Source organism: Tripterygium wilfordii, chromosome 1 (genome assembly GCF_013401445.1).
Source record: "Tripterygium wilfordii isolate XIE 37 chromosome 1, ASM1340144v1, whole genome shotgun sequence".
In the NCBI taxonomy this organism is placed as follows: Eukaryota; Viridiplantae; Streptophyta; class Magnoliopsida; order Celastrales; family Celastraceae; genus Tripterygium; species Tripterygium wilfordii.
This window is the reverse complement of record NC_052232.1, coordinates 3,010,032-3,027,034: the sequence shown is the minus strand read 5'-3', so window position 1 is coordinate 3,027,034 and position 17,003 is coordinate 3,010,032. Positions and strand designations below refer to the sequence as shown.

General features: G+C 37.1%; 1 protein-coding gene and 1 pseudogene across 3 annotated transcripts; both read right to left on the bottom strand.

Moving 5' to 3' along the window:
- Positions 1–1,582: 1,582 nt before the first annotated feature.
- On the bottom strand, positions 1,583–9,348 carry LOC119996918 (pentatricopeptide repeat-containing protein At4g21300). 3 transcript variants are annotated; one of them, XM_038843701.1, is made up of 7 exons: positions 8,985–9,348; positions 4,304–8,195; positions 4,086–4,221; positions 3,514–3,578; positions 2,284–3,102; positions 1,974–2,099; positions 1,583–1,840 (listed from the first exon to the last, which is right to left on the bottom strand). In XM_038843701.1, the coding sequence occupies exon 2, from the start codon at positions 7,952–7,954 to the stop codon at positions 5,399–5,401; it is 2,556 nt and encodes an 851-aa protein (XP_038699629.1). In that variant the 5' UTR covers positions 7,955–8,195; positions 8,985–9,348; the 3' UTR covers positions 1,583–1,840; positions 1,974–2,099; positions 2,284–3,102; positions 3,514–3,578; positions 4,086–4,221; positions 4,304–5,398. The 3 variants fall into 3 exon arrangements, with proteins under 3 accessions (XP_038699629.1, XP_038699633.1, XP_038699637.1); XM_038843705.1 differs by lacking the exon at positions 3,514–3,578; XM_038843709.1 differs by lacking the exons at positions 1,583–1,840; positions 1,974–2,099; positions 2,284–3,102; ... (1 more) ...; positions 4,086–4,221; positions 8,985–9,348 and having other exon boundaries at positions 5,240–7,447; positions 7,675–7,816.
- Positions 9,349–14,658: 5,310 nt separating this feature from the next.
- Positions 14,659–16,404, bottom strand: LOC119995397 (annotated as a pseudogene).
- Positions 16,405–17,003: the final 599 nt, after the last annotated feature.

Below are 17,003 nucleotides of genomic sequence, written 5' to 3'. Positions count from 1 at the left end.
TAGATCTAGGCTTGCAAACTAATCTAAATTGTTTACATGCTTAAATTACCAACTAATTGGTGCATAGGCTTGCCTTTCACGTTTCAACTAACCACATAATACTAACACAAAATTAAATACTCCATTCAGGGGGCATAGGCCCATAGCTACAAACCTTCATGCAGATTGAATAGAAAAATAATAATAATTCAATCAAGCAATTTAAATACGATAAAAATGCTAACTTTTGTCTACTTTCTATTCCAATCAATTTCATGTGGTATACATATTTAAATTTTATACAGGTTAAGGCCTATTGGGATATTAAACAATGATAAATAAAGATGGTGCACAATAACTGTCTATAAATTAACATGTTATATTCAAACAACACCACCATTAACAACATAATAAAACTACAAATAACAACAATTCAATTACCAATATTGTAAAATATAAAAAATTCATCAAAACCTTACACCCAAAATAAAATATAAAAAAATTCATAACTCCCGCCGCAACGCGTGGGCACCGCTCTAATAACACATTATTATCCCACATTTTCTCCAATATGCGCATGACGAATTTTATACCACACTTTATGCATAATTCTATTTAAGTTCTCGATGTTGTATGATGGAATTGAGTTTATTTTATGCGATTTCCTTTTTTTTTTAATGCAGGAGAACTTGTGCAAGAATTATGGTGTGAAGAAGGGCTAACTCAACATATCCAAACACTAGGGGCTTGCCCGTTTAGGGGTTGGGAGGGTTGGGTTCGTCCCGAACACCTCCCAACCCTTGACTGTTTGAGACGTTCAGGACCGTTGGTACAAACACTTCCCAACACCTCCCAACCCAATGCCTCCCAACACCCTAAACGGGCAAGCCTTAGAGTTCCGCTCCAACACTCACTAGCGCTCAATCGAAGGAGAAGAGGAATTTGGGGACCAAAAGAGGGGTTTTGGGTCGCTCCAGCGCACCTCAGCACCAATTTTGGAACAGAAGCCACTACTAGGGCCACTCGAGCCGCTCTCGATGTTGTAGATGTACTATTTTTAGAATTAGGACTCCTAGTTTTCTAAGCCTATGATATAAAAAGGGACACATGAAATTTTAGACACTTTTTTTCTAGGTTTTTGACATAAAAAGGGATACATGAAATTTAGACACTTTTTTTTTTCTAGGTTTTTGACAGAAACTCTCCTTTCATTTTAGGCATAGTTACCAAGGGATCAAGAACTTTTCCAAGAAACTCAGTTCCATCTCTTCAAGGGGGTTTTTCTTTGATCTATTCTATGTATTCTCTATTTATTTTTATTTCTACTTCAAGGATGATGGTTTGTAACTAAATTGTTTTGCTAAGGTGTGATGTAGCTTAGTATGAAGATCATGAGTTATTAAATTTGACAAGTATGCAACTATAATTCAATGATTTTTGTTTATAATTTCTATGCTTAAAATTTATTATTCATTTGATTGCTTAATCATCAATTGATTATGCATATAGATTCATTTAGTTAAGGTTAAGGAACGAACAGTATTCACATGTCTTAATGAAATTGAAATAAGGAAAAATCAATTGTCAAATGTTGAGGACATGGTTTAGGGAATTGTTGGTTGATAGTCAATCGTGCATTTACGAGATTTATCACATCATGTAGGCTTTTGACTCTTTTGAGGATCCAAGGCAAAAGCCCTACACTTGAAATTATGAAGGAAGAACCAGAAAACTAGCCCCTAGAGCCTTCACGGCAGATTCTGGTGGCGGAGGACAACAACGAATGGTTGTTCGAACTTAGCGCTAGCCTTGCCACTTGCAAATCCTCTCTCCTTCGCAACAGGTGGGTTCGCTTCAACATCTGAATGGAACGGCAAATCATTTTCCATTTTCTTCAGCTATTTGTCCCAGATGATTCTATATTTGATTGCAACAAAAATCAACACTTTCCAAACCGAAGTATACACTACACAGTGAAGCAAAAACTCAGATACCTGAATTTACATCGCTGAACATGATTTCGGTAACTCTGTCGATGCCAATGTCAGAGATGGGTTCAATAGATTGCTCATCTCCTGTTGCTAAGAAAACAAAATCCGCAGGTTCCCTGTTGAAGTCACCTGTAGAACAAAAGATTAAGAAATTATGAGCTTCTTCCCCCAAACATTAGCAACTGTGTGTGTTGTTTTTAAGAATTGAAAAATCCCTAATAAAAGACAATGCTGTCGAAACCAAATCAACAATTTCCTTGGTGGAACTTATGAAAGCAGTAGAGAAGTGAGTTACGACAACCTGACAACCTACCGAAAATTGTATTCAAAACTCGGAGGGCTTGACATGAAGTTAAGGCAAATGTAGAATATCAGAACTAACACTACTGTAACCATGGCATAAGTGGGCACTGCCAATGTCAAATACCTGAAGGAAAAGAAAAGATGAAATACCGATCAGGGTTTACAATCTGATAGCAAAACGTATTGAGTTTACCAAGACCCTTCATTAGTGTGTATCAATTGCTTCAGCGATCACTCCCATCAATCTGACAATTCTACATGCAAACTTGAATCATCCAGAGTTGCTCCTCCTCTTTGAAAAACTACGGGTTCTTCTAGGACTACTTAAAGAATGTGGATCTTCCATGGTATTTTCTTCCAAAATTCCACACTTCATCACATCACATCAAAAGCTGCAAAGCCCAGCCCCCCAGGTTGAAGTGCCAAAAGTAATCATTTTCATGAAATTGACAATCAGAATCAAGACTCATTGAATTTCCATCATAAATGACGAACGTCTAAATAAAATTAAAACGAAAAAAGACAAAACATCCGATGAGTAAACTTAACAATCATGTTCATCTGTTTTCTACAAGTGATCAAGTAAAATTCATTGCCGCCCAGACTTACCTTTTTGTAAAAGAATTGGACTTTTCAGTTTTCATCACCCTAAGCTTTCTGGGTTGAGATTACATCGGCTTTTGTTGATTGAATCCATCTTCGCACTTCCAAATCACAAACTAGTGAAATTTGTCACCGGTGCATTACTCTCTCTACCCCGCGTACCTTGCTCTCCAAGTCAGTTGTTTCTTTCATAGATTCAGGTTCCATACTTGCTGTTTCTCCGGTCCTTCACAATTAAAAAAATAAATCAGTAAGATTAAGACATGTTAAACTAGGACTTTTCTATAAAACATCAGAAATGACTCTAAACATGTAAAATATTCAGAATTCTTAATTGTGAAGGCATCTTCATAACTTGAAATAAGTATCATCAGCTAAAAGGAGAAAAAACAGGCATGCAAGGGAAACGTCTTGCCTTACTGAAAAGTAAACATCTTGAACTCTATGGCTTTAAACCATCTAAAAAGATGAAAGCTTTTATCGAACCAGATAAAAATACCATATAATGACAAGTGAGATTCACAGCAGACACATTTTCTTATTAAAGACTGTCTAATAATTGTTGTGGAGCAGATGAAGAAAATCATAAAAGCAAGTTTTGGTAAACAGTTCTAATATCCTGGGAGAAAGTCGATACCTCCCGATATGAGTACTCATCAGCTTCAAGCATTCGTTCAACCTGATTCATTTTGGGTCTCTTTTCTGCATTAGGGTCAACACATCTAAGCGCAATCAGAAGGGCAGGTTTCAGAGCACGTATTTCTAATTTGACTTCTAGATTCAGGTCCACTGCTTCCTCAGCTCTTTTCGTCCCCACTATCATCTTTAACCATTCAACACGATTAACGTGCCATAAGAATATAAAGTTGTTACTAGAATTTCTTCCTAGATGAAGTCACCTTTCGCTCACATGCGGAAAGAAGTAACCAACACCACCAGAAAATAAATTAAAATCAACTCCTCCGCGTTTTCACAAAATTTCAATATTCGACGTTTTCATTGGTGTGAATGAGTTGGCCAGGGAAATAATCTGCGGAGCTCAAAGACCAGCACGATTGGCTTGAATACAAGATATAGACCCTATCTACTTCGCTTTCAAAGAAACAAAAAAACCTCTACCCTTCTACTTCTAAATGAAATTCAACACACCAAATACAGAAATAAGCATATATCAAGAGGCAATAATAACAAAAATGAATACTTAAGCACCTCATTAGCTGGTGGATTATGACCATAGTCCACAGGGTCCCTTCCAGTCACTGCTTCAAGCAGGACAACTCCGAAGCTGTAAATGTCACTCTTCTCATTTAGCAAGCCGGTATTGGCATATTCTAGGGCAACGTTACTGCATTTCAAGAAAGAGAGACTCCTGTCAGAAGATGCTTCACATACCTGATACCGTTGAAGGACTCGATATACAGACATACCTAAATGTTCCCATAACCCAGGTTGCAATGTGACTCTCTCCTGATCCCAGGAGATTGGCCAATCCAACATCAGAAACTTTGGCATGGAACTCATAATCAATCAAGATGTTGCTCGATTTAATGTCTCGGTGAACAAATTTTGGTTCTATTGCTTCATGCAAATAACAAGCCTGCCAACCAAGCATGCAAAACCATTTCCCTTTATGGACTAAACATGACAAAATTTGCTAAACCTTCAGTTCCAGCCGAAATCCTAAGAAGAATTAAAAAAAAAATTACAAATTCCATTTTATTATTCATTATATGTCCAAATTTCCAAGTTTTACCGACGAGATTTTTAAAAAAAAAAACTGTGAAATCTTGTCCAAATTGAAAATCATTATTTAGAAGTAAACCACAGTACCACACAGATAAGATGCAGACAATCACAAATACAAATGCACAAACTGAAATTCCTATTAGAATCCATAGTTTTAGACCCAAAATAGATGTCTTCTTTGATAAATCCTTATTCAGCGAATTCTCAGACATCATGATATTCCAAGATCAAAATGTGATCTTGTACTTGGTCTTATTTCAAGTGCCACACAATCAACACATTCCAGCCTGAGAAGTAGAAACTATTTATGAAAATCCAAAAAAATCGAAATGTCAAACAAGCATCTCAAACTCCAAAGTTCTAGGATGTGTGATTTTCTATTGCAGTAAAATAGATGCACAGATGCCTAATATGAGCGACACGAGTAAGCCAACACTTTAGCCATACATATTCAATTGCAACACTCAAGTATATATTAAATAGGGGAAAACAAAAAAGCAAAAGGTAGGATTATCACTATTATAAAATAACATATTAGATTCCTGATTTCATCATCACCGTCATGTCAGGACCAGGAAAGCTTAATGGCATTGCAACTCAAAAGATAAAAACAAACATGGAACAAAAAGGGCATAAAAATGAATTTGATTCAAAGTAAGTTCAGTTACTTTAACATCAACAGTTCTATATGAACAAATCGGGAGTTCAATGCGAAAAACCAAGTGCCCTTTAATTAGAAAGATAAAAAATCAAAAGAAGAAAAGATTTCCTGGTTATCATATCACTGAGTTTTGTGGGTAAGCAACTAAGGGTTGAGGACCATAACCCTCTCTTCTCAGCTCCAGAAGAAGGCTTTCCAGCATTGAATAAACCTGAGCAGAGTGTGGATGACTTCCGTCTGCCGAAACAAACATATGTGTGATATTGTTGACCTCAATCCAGCTGTATCCCGGAACTTTTTGAACTCCTCTTTCTTTCATCATGCTTCGTATCTTAAGTACACGACCCCACTGTCCCGTATCAGCAAGTATATTTGAGAGCAGTATGTAGTAGCCAGAGTTTTGAGGATCCAAGGCAAACAGATGTCCTGAAGCCAGTTCAGCAAACTCAACGTTGCCATGGACTCGACAGGCTCCTAGCAATGTCCCCCAAACACCTGTATCAGGCAAGAACGGCATACTCTTTATGGTTTCAAAGGCTTCAGTCAAACGACCAGCACGACCATATAAATCTACCATACAAGCGTAATGCTCCATCCGAGCTTGGATACCATACTCCTCAGTCATGCAACGGAAGTAGTGAATGCCATCATCAACTAGGCCAGCATGCCCACAAGCAGATATTATACCAAGGAAGGTAACATGATCAGGCCGAATTCCATTTTCCAACATTTCATTGTATAGAGAAAGACATTCCTTGAGATGGCCATGAAACCCATAAGCACCAATGATGCTATTCCATGAAACTTCATTTTTTAATGTCATCGTGTTAAAAACACGATGTGCGAGATTCAAGTGTCCACATTTGGCATACATGTCTATGAGTGCACTCTCAGCGAAAAGATTTGAGTTGAATGCATTTTTGACCATGAAACCATGGATCTCTTTCCCATAGTGAAGTGCAGGTAAATTTGCACAAGCAGACAGGGCTTGAGATATGCTCACGCAATCATACCTCATTCCTACTATCCCCATTTGACGAAAAAGATCCATTGCCTCCACTGGCTTGCCATTCTGACAATAGTTAGTGATCATTGAGTTCCAAGAAATAGTATCCCTTTCAGATATTCTAATGAAAACTCGATGAGCAAGATCCAATCTTCCACATTTTGCATACATATCCATAATTGCACTTTCCACATGGCATCTTGTTTGAAACCCATTTTTGAGGATGTTGCCATGCAATTCCTTCCCCAACTTCACTGCAACCAAGCCAACACAAGCTGGCAAGATACTCACCAAGGTTAAAGTGTTTACCCTAATTTTCGCTTGAACCACCCACCTAAAAACTTCTAAAGCATTAATGTTCATCCCATGAAGCATATACCCTGAAATCATAGCTGTACACATTCCAATATCAACTTTAGTACTTTTGTTAAAAATCCTGCAAGCCACCTTCACCTCCCCACCCTTAAAATATATATCAATAAGTGCACACTTCAAGAACATGTCCGTAACCACACCATTTCTTACTATATAACCATGAATTTCCTTACCTTGGTTGGGACACATTGATTCAGTGACAGCCGGTAGGAAACTTGAAAATGTGAATGAGTCTGGTTTCACACCAGCAGATATCATCTCACGAAACAAAAGTGAAGCCTCCTTTGTCAACTTGTTTTGTACGTACCCAGAAATCATTGCATTCCATGTCACCAAATCGCGATGATTCATCATGTCAAACAATTTGCGTGCGTCAAAACAATGACCACATTTTGAATACATAGCCATCAGTGTGTTCGCCACCTGAGAAGCAAACTCCAAACCAAAAATAACAACAAGTCCATGAAGCTGGGCACCAAAACCAATCATTTCTTCTGATGAGCATAAAGATAAAATACATGCAAATGCAACTGAATTTGGCCTGGTTCCGTTATTTCTCATGTCATTGAAAACCTTCATTGCATCATTCCCCTTGCCACATTTGACATAACTGTGAAGCATCACATTCCACAAGACACAATCTTTCACAGGAATTTTATCGAACAACAATTGTGCATCATCCAAGCATCCATTTTCGGCATACAACTTTATCAAGGAACTACCGGCGAATGCATCCACGTCAAAATTCATTGACACAATTGTTTCATGAACCAACTTACCCATCTGCACATTGTTTAACCCATCACAAGCCTTGACCACATAAGGAAAAGTATACTTATCGGGCAAAACACCGCAGCCCAACATCTTAAAGTAAAACAACAAAGCAAAATCAAGCATACCCATTTTAACAAATCCTCTAATCATCCAATTCCAAGGCATAGTACACCACAATTCAATGTTATAAAACATTTCCTTGGCATCGGCGAAGCTATCACAAAGAACATACATACCTAGAATCCTCGCACCCAGCAAAGCATCATCATTGATGATTCCACTGACAAGGTACTGGGCATGAACTTGTCTTCCTTGGTGAAGATTAGAAGGACCAAAACAAGCTTGTAAGATGGCAGCAAGTTGGCTGGCTAAAGCCCCCTCTTCAATGTTTTGAGTCACCACAGTTTGGTTCCTTATATTTATTCTTTTGTTGCTGCTTGTATGTATGTACTTGGGCTTCAATGAAGTAGTAACAAACGAGAAAACATTTCTACAATATAATTTTCCCCTGTACATTACAGGTTGAGGAATAATCCAAGGCAAAAGCTCTATACTAGAAATTACGAAGAAAGAAAAGAAAAATAGTCCCTAGAACCTTTACGGCGGATTCTGGTGGCTGAGGACAACCACGAATGACTGTTTGAACTTAGTGCCGGCCTTGCAAGTTGCAACTTTCATGTGGTGGGCTTCAAAGCTTATTATATCGTTTCCAATGTCGTCTCCTTGTTCTTCTCGTCCCTCTGAGACGACATTGAAACTGAAAAACCAAAAAAAAAAGAACAAGTAAAATAGAGAAGATGATGAAAGTAGGGGTGTTCGCTATCGGTTTCAGTCGGTTTTTGGGTATTGAGTGTGAAACAATACGGTTGGGTTTTGCACAAACTGAAACCGAAAACCGACCAATGATAAATGTGGTATTAGCAAAACCAATTTAATTAGTTTCGGTCAGGTTTTGGTTTTTTAAAAATAACATATAAACAACAATAAATCAAAGATGCAGAAAACAAGGCCAGATTTAAGACCAGAAAACAAAGCCAGATTTTATAATTCAAGCATTATCAAGATTCAAGACCAGATTTTTAGGCAGAGCCACATATTTCTTCTGGTTGCAAAGCAGAAGAATAGGCTGTCCCGAAACAATAACTACCCTTGCATCCAGCATGCATAATCAATCCAACAAAGTAAATAGATTTTCCCGAAACAATAGATATAATTATTACCAATTAACCTTAGTAACACAGTATTGTGAGTCAAATTGAATCGTAACATAGGTTGAAAACAGTTTTAGGGGCTGAAACTTTAGGGTTTTCCAATGGGCATTGCCCCAAAATACCACCACTGGGTTGCTCAAATTAGAACAGGACTCCAACAGAACCAAGAGATCCCAGCAATTCTGCCACTAACTAGACATAAATTAAATGCCTTTATAAATGAAAAAGTATATCAACGTCGAATTAATAATCAAACGCGGACTGGCAAGCACTACAGCATCATTATTAATTCACTGCAAACAACATTATTATATAAGTTAAGATAAGAAGCTGACCTTTGCAGGTGAATCTGATAAATTTGCCTCTGTTCAACCCTTTCTATCTGTCGAGCTCCTTTGGGAATCGCTCGTTGAAGATGGGCTTGTAGCAGATGTGTTTCTCAAATGGATTTGGTTGAAGATGGGTACGTAAACGTAGCAGCTCGCCTCCATACTACCTCTAGTCAATTTCGTTGGTTGTGGTTATCCTGCACTATTATTTCTCCCTATTCAGTATGTCTCCCTCCTTGATGAGCCATCTCCTCTGGTCTCCGCTTCGGTTGTGGTCTGGAGGTTCTTGCTCCCTTTGCTTTAGCAGGCCACCAGTTTGTTACTTCGGCACGTCGGGCGTGGTTGCTCTCGGGCTTCATTGCGGTTTTCATGCGGAAATACCCCGTGTTGGACTATATGGCTTGTCCTTGTTTGAACTTATTTTCCCTCTTGCTTGGCCCTTGGGCCTTGTTCCTATGACCTGCAATTGTTGGCCCAATGGGCTTCTACATATTTTTTGGGTATGCCACATGTAGTTAATGTGGCATGTGCTAATCGAGAAATCAAAGGCAAAGCTTCAACCATGCATTGAAATCAAAGCCCGCTCTACGTGTGTCATGTATGAATATTGATTAATAAAATTTGAAGTCGCGATTCATGAAATATTTAGGAGACAATATATCGAGTTATAGTAACATACTATAATCTTAATCATGTAATGGGAATAATTCATTATCATGGTTTACTATCAATTCATAGTTGAGTTGGACAAAGCAAATGACGTAATGGTAGTCGTCATTACCAATTTGATTGTCCTTTGCATTCATCACTTGGAACCTATGAATACCTAATCCGTGACAACACTATTAGATTGTTCTTTATCATTTTACCATATTACTCTTTGATACTGGTACATGTATCTAAAGATGCTTTGATTGTGTACTCTCTTCCACTACAAATCAAGGTACACAAAATTGATTAACTTCATATAGTTTTTTTAAATTTTTTCTACTGCCAAAAAAAGTTAGCAAATAGATTGATACCATCATTGTTAATTCAATAACTTTATTTGTATCGAGTAACAATAAACAATAACTTCATTGTATTGAAAACTTGAAAACATTGGTTTTTAAACAGCTGCTTAGTATTGTATAAATAGTTGGTTTGGGCGCTGCCAGCCACCGCGATAGACTGCGACCCCTGCACGGTCCCCTTTTTTTCCTCATCATTCTCCTGTGTTGTAGGACCACATTCGAGCGCATTGTTCCCTAGAAAATCTCTCACAATGCTCTGTCTTGTCTTTTACCCCTCCTTCTATGACCACACAACAATCATCATGCAATGGAATATCATGCTCGAATGTCTTGCTCACTTCAACAGTAGGCTGGAAGTGTGCTATTCTATTTAATTTCCTATATATGAACACATGCACATAAGACCAAATACATACTTATAGAGTAATTATACCACAGGTCCTCCTTGTTATCAGGTATGTGGGTTGGGGGAGTCACTTTCACTCTTTTCAAGGCGCATAAATCGAATTACCTCCTGCTCTCATTCCTTGTTCATTGATCTTCCGTTTATTCCCATGTTTCTGACATTTGAACATTCACACCAGTATTAGTTTTTTAGTTTGTAAAGTAAATTCATACCATCATATATATACGGTTCTAGTGCACTTACATTGGCATCCAGGAGAACGATTACGACGCTTAAAAGTTCGTTGTTGTAGCGCATATTCATCGAGTCCCATTTTCGCGTAATCCAAACATTGATCACCCAGTTTAGACCACTTGGCCGAAGTTCTTCTAAGGAAGACCCATGTTCTGGTTTTGCAAGTTCATACTGTGATTAGGGAACTACTATTTATAGGTGTGCAGCTAGGTGTGTAATAAGGGGAAGTTCATGTATATAGATGATTAAGTGCGACTTGTAGATTAAGTTTTTTCAAGTTAATTAAGAGATTCAATGTATATGGCCGCATTCGCTTTAATGTAAGCACCTTCTGAGAAGTTTACAACTCTACTGTTGAAAGATAATGTCCTCTTGACTGCAAACATTTAATTATTTGAGACAAATGATAGGAGGAGAAAACATGCATAATATTAATGGCTATAAGCATTTAATTCTTTGAGACAAATGATAGGAGGAGAAAACATGGTTCATGTATCATATACAATATTATTGGGCCAAAGTTTTTTTTTAATTGGGTAGGAACACAGCTTTTAATTAAATTCATTAAATGCACACGCTATTTATCTTCTCCGATTGATTGAATTTTGTTGTTCTTTTGTCCAGTCCAATGAGCGAAACTGCATCTACATAATACATCCCTTAAGGTATATTCAATGGTTCAGGGCACATCATATTAAATACCAAGTGATTTTCAACCATGCATGATAGCTGAAGTGAACAATCAACGAATGACTTTGAGGCAACACATTAAATAGAGTTTTTTAAAGATTTCTTTTAAGAGAAATATTTTCCACATGGCAGATAAATACTAAATATATTGCCTACACTACAAAAAACCTCATCGGCAACAATAATATTTGTTGTCTATAATCCTGATTTTCATTGCCAATAAATCGAAGGTATCGAAAAATTTTCGTTGCCACATTTGTTGTTTATGCCGCGTTTTCTTTGCTCATTGATAATGAAAATTTGAGTCGTTGTCCACCACGGATATTAACAACGAAGTGGTAGTTGTTGCCAGTACAAGTATTGGCAACGATAATTATTTTGTTGCCTTTACATGCATTAACAACGAGTAATTAGTCGTTGCCTATATAAGTATTGGCAACGACAATTGTCTCGTTGCCTATACATGCATTAACAACTAAAATTGAGTCGTTGTCCGTAGAAGTATTGACAACAAAATATAAGTCATTGCCATATATGTATTTCCAATTAACTATTTTGTTGTCAATAATATTTTGTTAACAACAATTTTTTTGTTGTTAATACTTATTTTAATTTTTTTTAAATTTAATTCTTTAAAAAATTATATAATATATTATAACATTTTTAAATTGCAAAAGATAGTAAACCTCAAACAATCATCAAATAACATTCACATATGAGTACATTTGAAAGTTTACTCCATAACAAGAAAAAGTGTATCACATCACTTAATTAAAAAGTTTTGCCACACTTCAATCTGAGTACATGCTTAATCTCATAAATCTACTCCAAAAATATCACCTCTTCAAAATAGTCCAAAATAACTAAGGCACTCCACAAATCCTTGTACCTGCATAATGAAAGATCTCCAATCCTTAGAACTTACATCCACAAAAGGGCAAATAGAAAAGAACCAGTCTTCACTAAGATTAAAAAATGCACTCAAAGTAATAAATTGGGGACATGTTAAAACCATGTCAATTATATACACGATCTGAAAAGCTTGTAGAAATGTCATCTCTCTAAGTATACACTATATGGAGTATAACAATTTCTCGATGCATCTAAGTATAAACCCAATTTCTTGATATGCTTAAGGCCTAATGAACTTTTGATCATCTTCTATTTCAAAAGAGCTTCCACCTTACTTATCTTCACATTCTTTGAAATCATAAAATCATCACCGACAACGAGAAAAAAGAAGAAGGAGGAATTCGATAATTAAATCCTCAATATTGAGAAAGATTTACCTCTAATCTGAATGAGAATGTCAGAGCGAAGAATAATCTGGAATTCCAAGTTTTTTCATCATAATATTGACTTGGTTTTGAAGAGCGCTTTGGTTCTTAAGCATTTCATCCATCTTTTGATGATGGTTTGCCTCCATTTCATCCATCCTCTTTTGCATCTTTTCATTCATCTCCTCTGCAATTCTTACCTTCTCCTCTTCCCTTCGTTGCCTATAGTTTCGTTGCCAATAACCATTTTTCTTGTAGTGCTACGTGGTTGGTTTGAATTGTGGGCATATTTTCTCTCAGTTTTAGGTCTATAGTATTGTATAGATAGATATAGATTCACAAATTTATTATGTTGAGTGTTATACAATGCTTCAACCATCCAATGATATATATGAGTTTTCGGGGTTCAGGATGAACTAGAGAAAATGGATCCTCTTAAAAAATAAATATGGTATGTTATTTAAATGAGTTTGGACTACTATAACACTTATGTAAGTTTTAAATTGTGAAAAAATAGATTTAGAGAGAGACAAGAAGAAAGAGAAGAGAGCGAAGAAGTAGAAGAGAGAAAGGACGTTGAAGAAAGAAGAAAGAGAAAAATAGATCTACAGAGAGAGACAAGAAGAAAGAGAAGAAGAAGAAGAAGAAAAGAGATGAAGAAGAAAGAGATGAAGAAAGAAAGAGAAAAAGAAGAGAAAGAATAAGAAGACAGAAAGAGATGAAGAAGAAAGGAGGAAGAAGAAAAAAAAGAAAGAGATTTGTGGGAGAAAGAAGGATAGCGGTACAAAGGTAATTGAACATTTAATGGAAACATTTATGTCTATATTTTTTTGTAAGATCTAAATGTTGAAAAGTACTCTAATGGGTACCATCTTGACATTTTCCATTGATCAATTTGTTGTTGAGTCCAGTCCCAACATAATTCACATGCACATAAATTAAAAGCCATAAACTATATATTAGGGATTACCTTTTCTTCTACCGATGTCATAGCTAGCTTACAAATCTCAAGAGCAACATTATATGCACAAGTAATGAATTACACTACTCACCAACACAAACACAATGTCTCCCATTCTCATATATGTTTTATTACTACAAATGAAAATAACATCAGTTCAAACGACCTTCCTATTGTCAATTACGATCATATTGATTTCTCTGCTGTATAATTATAATGCATACCCCGATGCCCAATTCCAACCAAAATGTGTTTTTGGTACGTGTAAGTAAATCTCTAGCTACCAACGAGAGGTGACTCAGTTAGCAATCGACTGAGTTAAGTATATATGTGTACAAAATTCGATTCTAATGAAAAGCATATTTCTCAATATGGTATTTAAAAAAAAGAGAGTAAATCTCTCTAGCTAGATGTTTGGATTATCTTACTATCTCCAAATGTTGATCAATGTAGAGGGAGTCGAGCGAGGTTAAATTTCCAAGTAGAAAGAATTTATTCTCTCTACAACTTCTTCTTCACCTTTTCCATTGGATATTCATGTCAACCGGAACCTAGCTAGCCAGGATAAATATACCTCAATTTTGTGTTCATTTAGTTTGTCAGTGGAAAATTAAAATAGGAGTCCAGGAAATTGTCTCATTTGGTCACATTTGTCTGGAACTTTTTGTTTTTTCTTCTGCTAAAATTCACAATTTGATATTTAAGTCATGTTAATGTTATCTTGTCATGCGTTGACATCGTGAGATGGTGTATCAGCGGCAATGGACAGTCTCAACCCAAGAGTGATTGGTGCCAATTCATATCCTATAAAAGTTAATAGGATCTCATTAATTCTGGTAATACATATTAGCAAAACTTGTCTTATCCGAACACCCACAACTTAATAATTTGTGCACCCTGATATTTTTTGAACAAATGGGACCCAAATCAGTAGACCCAACTTGTTGATTCACTTTTGAGAACACTTAAAATGTGAAGTGCGCAAATCATTAAGTTGCGAACGTCCGCACTTGAGAATTTCTATATATATCAATACTAGTAAATATTTTCTCTTAAAATTATGTATTCTGTGTACATATTATAATAATCAAGCCATGACCTAAGACAAAACCTGTCCATTTAATTCCTTACCACTAACAAAAGTTCCATGAATTCCATAGGGCACCCTAGTGGGCAACTTGACTGAACCCACTTGTTCCATGCTTGTTGCACTTACAATCAACAGTTCCGGCCTCTCTTTCTCCTCATCCCTCACAAATCCCATCACATACCCTTCTTCACTCTCTCCATCATTTACGAACAATGGCTCTCCCCCAAACCTCCCCGGACCGTATATCAATCTTGTAACCTCTCCACTCTCCAAGCTACCTTAGCAATGCCGCCGCATCTTGGCCATGGCTCCGCTATTGCCAAGTAGACAAATTGGGTCTTTTGACCCAATTTGCGTACTTGACCTGTTTCAAGATTCATGCCCAACACTATAACTTTTCGACTGGATTAGCCCATTCTCATGTTGAGCTGAATTTTGGTAAGTTCAGTCCAGATCGGGTCTTCGGATCCACTGAAAATAGAGTCAGGCGGGTTCATGCAGGATCCGATTACAACAATTGTATCATCATCTTCCTCCCATGCATTGTATAGATGGAAGCAAAAGACATTTGGCACATCAATCCACAGAATTCCAGATTCATTGATGTCTCTTTTGCGCAAAATTTCGAACCGATAAGTGTTGGTTCTGTCGTATATTATGGGCGACCCACCCCGGATCATTTCGGGTAATTGAAAGATGACCTGGTGATCGAGAAATAGTACATAGTTTTCAGTCATTGCGAAGTCATGCATCAACGTTGGTTTTTCAAGTGTGATGGCTATCTCACGCGACTTTCTCCCGCACGTGTCAAACGTCAAGTATTTTAGGTAAGGTTTTTCATGACGTCATAACTTAGCACGTGAAGGTCACCCGTTTTAGGATCCACTTTCGGGAGTGAAGTCATAGAGGATTCAAGTTGACCCGAGAAGCTAAATTGCCCGATCGTTTCAAGATCTCCCTCACCGTTGATCTTCACATGGTACGGGAGATCATCCTCTGATAAAGCCAATAATCGACCCTTAAAATAAATCAGACCGGCATTGGCTAGACCTATACCTTTTGATTCATCAATGAAAGCGACTCCAACTCGAGTCGCAAACAGCACAAGCCTAGCCAAACCCAGCCGCCCATTCAATTCACCGATTAATTTTGGAAACACTTGCCTCCCCAACGCGGCTTGTTGTGCGAGCCGGCTCGTGCGAGTGTATCTACAACAATAACTGGCTTGATTTCCGGATCCTAACTTAACGGCGTGAATCATACCGTCACCGTCAAATAACTGGTGCCCACCTGTGGGCTCAAACATAGGATTAGCGCCGTTACGTAAGTAAATGCCATGTAAGCAATCCGGTATATGGCCCACCACTTCTAACCCATGTCGAACCGGACACTCCTGAACCGGTGCGAAGTTGCCTAATAACTGAACTGCCGGGTTGACCGTTCTAGGGGTACAATGAGTGAGACCTCTATTAGGTCCAGTGCCGAGACTGCAAGCTTTTGGAATAGATTTTGGTGCTTTTCTTGCGAAACTGATATCGAGTCGGGAAGTAGAACTGGTTCAATTGTTGGACATATCCGCGACTGCGCCCTTGGTGGTGGTGCAATTGTTTTTGCGGGAAGTCTTTGTGTTTCTGTGGAGGGATTGGCATGGATAGGATGACCTGTGACCGTAGATATAGCTTTTGGATTTAGTGTGTGTAGGTTGGTGGTGGTGGTGGCGGTGGAGGTTGATGACAAGTGAAGAGAGGCTCGCATGGTTGAAAAACGATAGATCAGAAATGTAGAGCATAAAGGCCTTTATATAAAAATTAATAAATAACTACATTAGATGAAATGTTAATTACTATTATTATGTGAATTAATCATGTTTGAAAAGTTGATTGTATTTATTATCTTGCCATGTAATATGGGATATGAATTTCAAATTTCCAATTAGCTAGCTAAGCCTTATTTGCCTCTGTTTTTTTTTTTTTTTTCTATGATTTATGATTTCACATTTCTATAATAAGTTTTTTGGATTCTGGAATTTCTTTTCATGAAATATCGAAGATATTTTCTTTAAGAATAAAATTACATGTATTGCAATTGTATGAAATCTAGTTTGCATTGATTATATTTGCCAAATATAAACAATTGGCTAGGATTTCTTAAATATTTTCTCTTAAATATAAACAATTGGCTAGTAAATATTTTCTCTTAAAATTATGTATTCTGTGTACATATTATAATAATCAAGTCATGACCTAAGACAAAACCTGTCCATTTAATTCCTTATCACTAACAAAAGTTCCATGAATTCCATAGGGCACCCTAGTGGGCAACTTGACTGAACCCACTTGTTCCATGCTTGTTGC

Coding starts and splice junctions, on each gene's coding strand:
- LOC119996918 (XM_038843701.1), bottom strand. CDS start 7,954: ATGTACAGGGGAAAATTATATTGTAGAAATGTTTTCTCGTTTGTTACT.